The sequence below is a fragment of the Momordica charantia genome (assembly GCF_013281855.1).
Source record: "Momordica charantia cultivar OHB3-1 chromosome 9 unlocalized genomic scaffold, Mcharantia_2.0 BLBB01000009.1, whole genome shotgun sequence".
Taxonomy (NCBI): domain Eukaryota; kingdom Viridiplantae; phylum Streptophyta; class Magnoliopsida; order Cucurbitales; family Cucurbitaceae; genus Momordica; species Momordica charantia.
The window spans coordinates 5,400,700-5,409,923 of NW_028275167.1; the positions used below are offsets into that span (position 1 = coordinate 5,400,700).

Sequence of the window (9,224 nt, forward strand, 5' to 3'; positions counted from 1 at the left end):
GATAATATTCAAAAGAATTGATTTGGGTTTCAGCTCTGAGGGGGCTTTTATAATATATCGAAGCTCCCCCCTTAAAATAAAATAAAAGTTATATAATATGCTTCATGGTCCAGCTATAATATGCATGTATATGCATACATTTCTATACAATTACGAATTTTATTTGGTTATTATATATATTATATGAAAGTTGTTGGATACACGATGGGAACAAACATTATGGGACTTTAGTGGCCTAAGTTAAGGGTATGAAAATGATGGATATGAGTATAATATTTAAGAAAACAAATTCTTCTAATTCTAAGTTGACACATTGTTCGTAAAAAGAAAGGTTAAAATACATTTTTGATCCTTGAGATTTGAGGTGGGTGTCTACTTAGTCCCTAAAGTTTCAAAATAAACACTTTTAGTCTCTAAAGTTCAAGGTGTGTGTCTAATTGGTCCCTGAAGTTTCTAAATGAACATTTTTTTGTCCTTGAGGTTTAAAGTAGGTGTCAACTTGGTCCTGAAGTTTTAAAATGAACGCTTTTTGTCCTTGAAGTTTGAGAAGTAATTCTAAATGGTCCCTGATTTTTTTTACCATTAATTAACTAATATTAAAATGACGTGACAAATTGAATTTAAATTGTTTATTGTAGTTGCTGATGTGACAAATTATATTAATTAAATAATATATGTTTGGTAGGCGGCAAAGACGTGGTGGATGCCGGAAAACGGTAGGAGAAAGAGAGAGGAGAGAGAAAGTATCATCACCTACACATGTATTATTTAATTAATACAATTTGCCACATTAACAACTATAATAAACAATTTAATTGTAATTTGCCACGTTATTTTAATATTAGTTAATTAACGGTAAAAAAGTTCATGGACCATTTAGAACTGTTTCTCAAATTTCAAGGACGAAAAGTGTTCACTGTAAAAATTCAGGGACCAGATTGGCACCTACTTTAAACCTCAAAAACCATTTAGAACTATTTCTCAAATTCCATGGACCAAAAGTGTTCATTTTAAAACTTTAGGAACCAAGTTGACACCTACTTTTAAATCTCAAAGATCAAAAATGTTCTTTTGAAACTTTAGGAACCAAGTAGACACCTACTTCAAATCTTAGGGACCAAGAGTGTTCATTTTAAAACTTCAATGATCAAATAGACACCTAACTCAAACTTGAGAGACAAGAATATATTTTGTCAAAAATTTCTCGTGATGCAAAAATAAAGCATGAATATAAAACCAATAATTCGTGGATAATAGCTTTATATTATGCTGGTAATTTCTGTTACGTTGAAAAAAATACTCTTGCAATATAGTTTGTTTGAATATATTTATATATTCTTGTAGTGTAATATAGTTTGTTTGAATGGTAGATTTTGTTTAGTATATTTTGAATATTAATTATCTATCTATGATTTCAATGTCTAGAATATTAAATATTTTTTATATAATATTATATTACAGATGAGGAAGAGCATTGAACTTAGGGAAGTTTTTAAAATTGGTTAATTAGGATCTAGATTATTAAAATAAATATTTGCCTTCAAACTTCAAAAATGTAGTTTACATAATATTTTGTCTATATATTAAATTGTTGTGTTTGTTTCATTTCATCTCATCGATATTTATTTTATTTTTTAAAATTAAATAATAGCAAGAGCACGTAGAAAATAACTAAATAACAAACAAACAAACAAAAAAAAATCACAAGTGGAAAGAAAGAATTCGTTATAATAAAAAAATTAACAAAAATAAACTTATAAAAGTTGCATACTACAAATCTTGATTTTTCTCACTTTAAAAAGCTAAACTACAAATCTTTTCGACTTGGTCAAGAACTCAGATAAAACATTTTATAACAATATATTATGTATTTTCACCCAAAAAAATTGTTAAAATTGCTTACTCCTTTATTCCCTCTAATAATATTTTCTGCCTAATGTATTCAAGTTGAGAAATCGAATCAATTTTTAGAACAAAAATGAAACTTTTTGTAATAATAGCAAAAGTAATATATATTTGCTCATAATATGTAAACAAGTAAATATTTTAACGCTTTTCTTACTAGTTTGTTCTCTCTAACTTTGTAAAATTAAAAAAATGGAGACTCTTCACTAGTAAAGAGCAATAGTGTCCTTACCACCATTAAATATTTGGCAATCAAATGAGAGAAATACAAAAACTCAAATTTATTTTAAAATATAATGAGTTGTCAAATCATCAATGGTGGTAAGAATAAGGTTGGTGGTAAGAATAAGGTTGCTCGCCTCAAGTTTTATCTTTAAAATATATATATAAAAATCATAATCAAACATAAATGGACAAAACCCTCCCACACACACAAGAAGTTGTTTATTATATGGATGGCAAAATGAGATTGTTAAATTTACGCTATAAAACTACAAGAATTTGTATCTCTCCCAAACGTATTTTTGCCGACACTTGAAAAGTTGTTGGAATAAGCTCTTTTATCGACATTTTTTAAAAAAACGTCTGGACAAAAGTTAATTAGGGAATTTTCTAGACATTTTTTAAAATCATTATTTAAAGACAAGAGAAAGAAAATAAGAAATATATATTTTTCTTGACAATACATCTTTATTATGAGAAAACGACTGCATTGAATAACTTCTCCCTCCACAGTGACATTTTTCAACAATTGAACAACAACGAAACCAAACTGAAACAATCTTAAAAGAAAAGAGAGAAAAAAGGAACAAACGAAAGAAATATATTTTTCTTAAAATTGTAATGATCAGTAACCATCGGGTATAGGGGACGCGTTTGGTTCTGAGGTGTAGAAGAAAGGTCCAACAGAGTACAACTTCATCTTCTTGTTCGTGAGAATGCGAAAAGAACTAAACAGAGCACCCGTGACGCCGTTGTTAATGTCGGTCGGGTATTTGCAGTCCTCGCATGGCGAAGGTGGAAGGAAGGTCTTGCATTGGGTCACCTTAGCCTTGCCCTTGAGCTTGGAAGGTGACAATGTGGCCAAGAAATAGCCATGCTCGTCGGTTGGGAAACTGGAGAATGAGAAAGGAGCCACTTCATTACCTTTTTCGTTCAAAGCTACACATGTGATTCTCGCTACAACACCTGTATGAACCGATAAAATAGTCGTCACTCAGGAGAGAAAAAGAAGGTTAAATTTTGGATGTTAATTAATTACCACTGAATTAATGTTGCAACTTGTAAACTATTAAATAATGCAGCTGTAAAAAGAGTTTAAATTTCTAAAACCTTCTTCACAACAGTTTTATTAGATAATCACTATGTTTAAATGTTAAATTATGAAATTATAATAAATTTAATAGATTTCTAAAATTTAGTGGTACCTGTATAATTTATATATTTTATAAAAAGAATTAATAAATCATCGAACTCTTTAATTTTTTTGTCTAATAAATCTTTAATGTTGACATTCTATCAATTTAATATACTTATGTGGCACATGGTGACTATACTATTTAAAGATTATGTGGTAGGTGTTGATTCGAGACATATTCAAAATCTTGAAAATGTACGATAATAATAAAAAAAACCTCTATATAATTTTGAAAATATTTTTACAGGAAAACGAGGAACTTAAATACTCGGTCAAATATTTAGATTTCATAATAAAATTAGGTAGGAGAAAATAAAAAACAAACGAGCTGCTAATTTTATATTAAAAAAAAAAAGAAAATGAAAAGATATAGAAGAGAGGTTCGAGGAGTTAACCTTTGAGTGGAGAATATTTGGAGCCAGTTTTACAGGAAACAACTCCTTCAACAGCGATGGTGAGCGGCGCCGGCGCTTCCTCGCCGTACGACGGGGGCGGTTTCTCGTAGATGGGCAGGGTGGTTGGAAACGGCGCCGTTCCGTCATGATCGCCCGCTCCGCGTACAGTCTTGGGTGGCGCGTAATCTTCCCCGTCGGGGATGCCGTAAGAATCCGCCGCGGAAGAAACGGCCAGCAGCAGCAGCAGCAGCACCGGAGTTGCAGAGAATTGCCTTACGAGAGCCATATTATCGTCAAAATATCTTAATTTTGGAGCTCGCTGCGTAGAATTGTTATTGATTTTGGGTTTTTATAGAGAGAAAGAGGGAGGGAGATGGGCCGTTTGATCGGCTACTGTTGATCAATTGAATACTTGGACACACGATGATGCCGACTTAACAGCTATTTGATCAACATGTTCATGTGTTCGAATCAATACGTATGCATTATTCTTTTCTTTTCTTTTTTTTAACCGAAAGAGGTGACCCTTTTCGCCTTTTATGCCCAGGTACGCGTACTGTTTTCAAGACGTCAACAAATTGTATTTTATGTTTCAATATTTTAAGGAAAAAATAAATTTTTGATCTCTTCTGAGGTTGTAGGTGCCAATTTGATCTCTAACTTTCAAAATAAATACTTTTAGTGTCTAAAATTTGAAAATTTGTTCTAAATTGTCCCTACGCATTCTTTGACTATTAGTTGACTTAATGGAAAAATGACGTAACAATTAACAGGTTACTCGATTTTTCTAATTTGCATTTTTTAAATGAGTTGTAAAAAAATATTACTCTTTACATGATTCTGTTATTTGACGTGGCATTTTTTTTAATTCCTTTCTTTTGTTCTCTTCATCTTCTTGTTGCCATCTACCGTCGTTGTCCATCGTCACTGCCTCCCAGAGAGAGGGAGAGCTTTTCTCTCTCTACAGTGACGAGACCTTGTCGTCGGAGAGAGGGAAGAGCTCTTCTTCTCTTCCCATTTTAGATCTGGAACGAGGGGAGAGAGAGAGCTTCTCTCTCTTGTGAGCGACGGTAGATGGCCACAAGGCGGCAGGTAACAACGACAGTGGACGACGACGGCGAACGACAGCAATAGACAGCATCAAGAAGATAAAGAGACAGAAAGGAAAAAAAATACTTCCTTTGCAAAAAAAACATAAACAATGAATAAAAAAATGTCACATCACATCACATAATTAGGTAAAAATTAATTATTTTTTACAAATCATTTAAAAAAACAAGTTAGAAAAGTCAAGTAACTAGGGATGGCAAAAATACCCGCAGTATCCGATTCGATTGGGTCGAGGAATCTCCAATTTGACCGAGGACGAAGTCAAACGAGAGATCCTAATCAGGGTTCCCGACGAGAACGGGGCGGGGATGGGGTCACCCCATCCCCATTTAATATTAGTTTTTATATTTTTATATATAATAATATTAATATTATTCATTTTTATAAATATTTTTATAATCTTGTAAAACATTGTACTTGTATTTAATTAAACTTTACGCCATCCAGGAAAAAGAGAAGTTTGTATTTTTTAAAGAAATAGAATATTTATAAATTTTTTTCAAAAGAGCAAATATATCGGGACGATTCCCCCCAAAATTTTGGGGGCGGGGGCGGAGGCGGTCCCTACCAGTAGTCATTTTTCTTTATGTCAACTAACAGTCAATGAACGCTTAGGGACCATTTAGAACAAATTTTCAAACTTTAGGGACCAAAAAGTGTTCATTTTGAAATTTCAGTGACTAAACTGGTACCTACTCCCAACCTCAGGAACCAAAAGTGTATTTGTTTTCCTATTTTTTAATGTGTTTGATAGGAAAATTGAATCTCAATTTTAAAAAATTGTTGAAGGTGTTAAAAAATATTTTTTTAGTACAATGATATACATTTGTGAAGTATGTAGTTACCAACTATTTTTTTAAATCTAAAACATTATTAATTAATTTATTAACATATATGTTATAAATTTTGTACACTTGTTATTTTATAATAATTATATAATTTATAATATAATGAAATAGGGTTTATAACCTAAAATAATATATTTGTCAAAATTTTTATCATATATTTGCAAAACATTTATTCAGTGAGTCTGAAAATAAATAATAAACTTGTATAATAAAGAAGTTCTTATATTTCTAATTAAATCTCTATCGTTTTAGCTTAGTTTCTTGAATTTTAACATTTTTTAATTATATTCTCCCTCTTTGGTAGATGTTAAAATTAGTTCTATCGCAGTGAAAGCGAACATAGTTCAATGGTATTTGACATATATACCCAATCGTAAATTTATGTATGACAAAGTTAGACTACCTAATTACGATAAGAAAATTTCTAATCCATTCTCCAATTTCTTTTTTAAAAGTACTTAATAGAAATTTTGATTTTTTGTTGTTTGGTTCTGACTTATTAAAATGAATGCATGAAAATATATGTTTTAGTCTATTTTGGTCTTTGTACTTTAAAATGTTCAAATGTAATCACTTACTTTCAATTTTAATCTATTCTAATCCTTGTACTTTAAAAATGTTTATTTTGGTATTTGTACTTTTAAAAATTTATTGTTTTTGTCTTATCATTTTTTTTAGCACAAACATTAATCTCAATAAATTCCTGAAATGTAGTCATAATCTTGTACTACAGAACTTCTATTGTATATAGAATTTGTGATAAGAATTTACAAACATAGATCTCAATAGTCACTTTTTAAAAGTATAGTGATCAAAACGAACATTTACAAAATACCGAAACTAAAATGGACTAAAGTTAAAAAGTAGAAGAACCAAAATAGAGTTTTAAAAGTAAAGGCCAAAATAATATTTGAACAAATTTTCATATATAACCCTTTTTTATGGTAAATATTTACACATTTATTACAAATTGAAATTTTTTACAAATTAAATTCCTTTTCTTTAGTTTAATAATTGTATAGCGGTGAATTGTCGATCTTCGGGACAATTTTAGATACTTATGCAGCTATACTCATATTAGCCAAATATAATCCCTTTTAATTAATTTTTTTTTTTTTTTTTTTTGAAAAAGTAGCTTTTTGGTTCCTAATTTTTCAACTATAAATTCGTTTTAACCATCATAGGATGACTCAAGTGGTCAATGAGGACCAATATAAATAACCTATCTAAGGTCATTCACCAGTTCAGTTAACACTTCCGGGACCAAAAGAATATTTTCCTTTTTTCTTTTACAAAAAATAGTGTTAAATATTTGTTTTAACTAACAATGTTTTATTTCAATTATGTTATTAAAAAAGATCTTACATTCTATAGCCAATTATAAACAATTTCTAAAATTAAACAAAATTGTATAAATCACATTTTCCAAATTCCGAATTTTGAATGGCATAATTTTGTAAAAGGGCCAAGTTTTTGTATCACAGCCACAGGCCCACAATAAAATGGTCGCTTCTAAAACCCTAGAGGCCACTCCGCTTTCTCCTTCATAAGGTTATCTTCTCTGCAACCAGCGGCCGGCAAAGGGCGAAAAACAATGGTTTCCCTGAAGCTCCAGAAGAGGCTCGCCGCCAGCGTCCTCAAATGCGGCAGAGGCAAGGTCTGGCTCGATCCCAATGAATGCAACGAAATCTCCATGGCCAACTCTCGTACGCTCTCTCCATCTTCCTCTCTTCGTTTAGATTCGATTCTTTTGCTCTGTTCATTGTTTGGTGTATCTCCATGTTGTTGCTTGAACTTCAGTTCTTTCGGTTTCACAATCTGGATGTTGTTCTGTGTTTCTTGGATTACTCCGATGAAAACACGTTTTCGGATCTGAAAATTTTCCCCCTCGGTTAGGTTTTGTCTGGGAAGTCGTTGCTTTATGCGTTTAATGTTGTTTTTCTTGGTTATCGCAATACTAGTTGAAACTTGAATTAATTCCTTTTCCCTCTCTCAACTCCTGGTCCTCCTATCGCGTTGAAACTGGTAATTACTTGATGCAGTAGTTTTATTTTATCATCTGTAGCAGATTGCTGAGAGATGAGAATCATGTTGTTAAACTAAATTTTTATTGGATTGGAATGTTTAAACTTCGTTCTTCTTAGATTCGGCACTCAGTGTGGAAGGCGCTTCTTCGCTTTTCCATGGAACCGGTTTCAGTTTTTCCTCTTGTTACTCTTTTGAATTCCACAAGCCCTATTTTTTTGTTAGGAGCAATGTATGTCTGTCATATGCATGAAGTGTACTTTTATTCTTGCTAGATTATTGTCATCTTTGTTATGTATTTGTAATCATTCATGCCTGATGCAAATTATGTTATAGAACTGTTTGTGGTGTGTTTCTAATTAATGTTTGGACTGGTGAGTACAGGCCAAAATATAAGAAAGTTGGTGAAGGATGGTTTCATCATCAGGAAGCCAACCAAAATCCACTCTCGTTCCCGAGCACGCCGAATGAAGGAGGCGAAGAGGAAGGGTCGCCACTCAGGATATGGTACTTTTCTTCCAAAGTCCTAATTTATATATATGAATGCACTTTTAGAGAAGCGTTTATGATGATCATTTTTCCGGGTCTCAATAATATTCAGTACTTCTTATGCACATACCCATAAAGTTTTCCTTTTCGCGACAAAAAGTTGCGAACTTAATGAGGCACGGGACTATTCTTTGTTTTTGTATTAAAATTATTTTTATCAACTGTATTCAGGTAAGCGTAAGGGTACTAGGGAGGCAAGGCTTCCAACCAAGATACTCTGGATGCGGAGAATGCGTGTTCTCAGGAGATTGCTTCGCAAATATAGAGAGTCTAAGAAGATTGACAAGCATATGTATCATGACATGTACATGAAAGTGAAGGGTAACGTCTTCAAGAACAAGCGTGTGCTAATGGAGAGCATCCACAAGTCGAAGGCTGAGAAGGCTAGAGAGAAGACATTATCAGATCAATTTGAGGCCAAGAGGGCCAAGAACAAAGCCAGCAGGGAAAGAAAAATTGCTCGAAGGGAGGAACGATTGGCACAGGTTTTTCCCCCCTTTACTCTTGAATATTACTAACCCGATTACTTTCGTACTCTCAACATCATTATAATTGTATTTGTTCAATGTGTAGGGACCTGGGGAGAAACAATCATCCGCGGCATCAGCAGCCCAACCTGCTGCTGGGTCTCAATCAACTCAGTAAGTATCAATTGTGAAAATGTATTTAAATCTTGCTTCAGCCATGATACTAAATATCGTTGTGTTATACCCAGGGCATCAAAGAAATCGAAGAAGTGAGAATTTTTCAGGAGTGCCGTAGGAAGGTTTACTTCTGATGGTTCTTGTGTCCCTATTATTCTAGAGTAGTTTTGAGGAGGCTTTCAGCCTTTTGTTACTTTGGACCTTGTTACTTCACATCCAAGACCAAGGATTTTTAAGCCTGGTAATTTTGTTAGTTTATGTTCATTATGTTTTGTCAGCCATGTTTGCTTAATGGAATTTATTTGAGATTCAATGCATATTGATTGATTTA

The 9,224-nt window shown here is 32.4% G+C and overlaps 2 protein-coding genes across 2 annotated transcripts; one reads left to right on the top strand and one right to left on the bottom strand.

Moving 5' to 3' along the window:
- Window positions 1-2,720: 2,720 nt before the first annotated feature.
- Window positions 2,721-4,115, bottom strand: LOC111019869 (protein SEED AND ROOT HAIR PROTECTIVE PROTEIN). The gene is made up of 2 exons (XM_022296374.2): window positions 3,718-4,115; window positions 2,721-3,093 (listed from the first exon to the last, which is right to left on the bottom strand). The coding sequence occupies exons 1-2, from the start codon at window positions 4,001-4,003 to the stop codon at window positions 2,753-2,755; spliced, it is 627 nt and encodes a 208-aa protein (XP_022152066.1). The 5' UTR covers window positions 4,004-4,115; the 3' UTR covers window positions 2,721-2,752.
- A 3,075-nt stretch (window positions 4,116-7,190) lies between these two features.
- On the top strand, window positions 7,191-9,224 carry LOC111021109 (large ribosomal subunit protein eL19x). Its single transcript, XM_022297967.2, has 5 exons — window positions 7,191-7,381; window positions 8,085-8,207; window positions 8,421-8,734; window positions 8,823-8,890; window positions 8,965-9,224. Exons 1-5 carry the CDS (start codon window positions 7,270-7,272, stop codon window positions 8,987-8,989), a joined length of 642 nt encoding a protein of 213 aa, XP_022153659.1. The 5' UTR covers window positions 7,191-7,269; the 3' UTR covers window positions 8,990-9,224.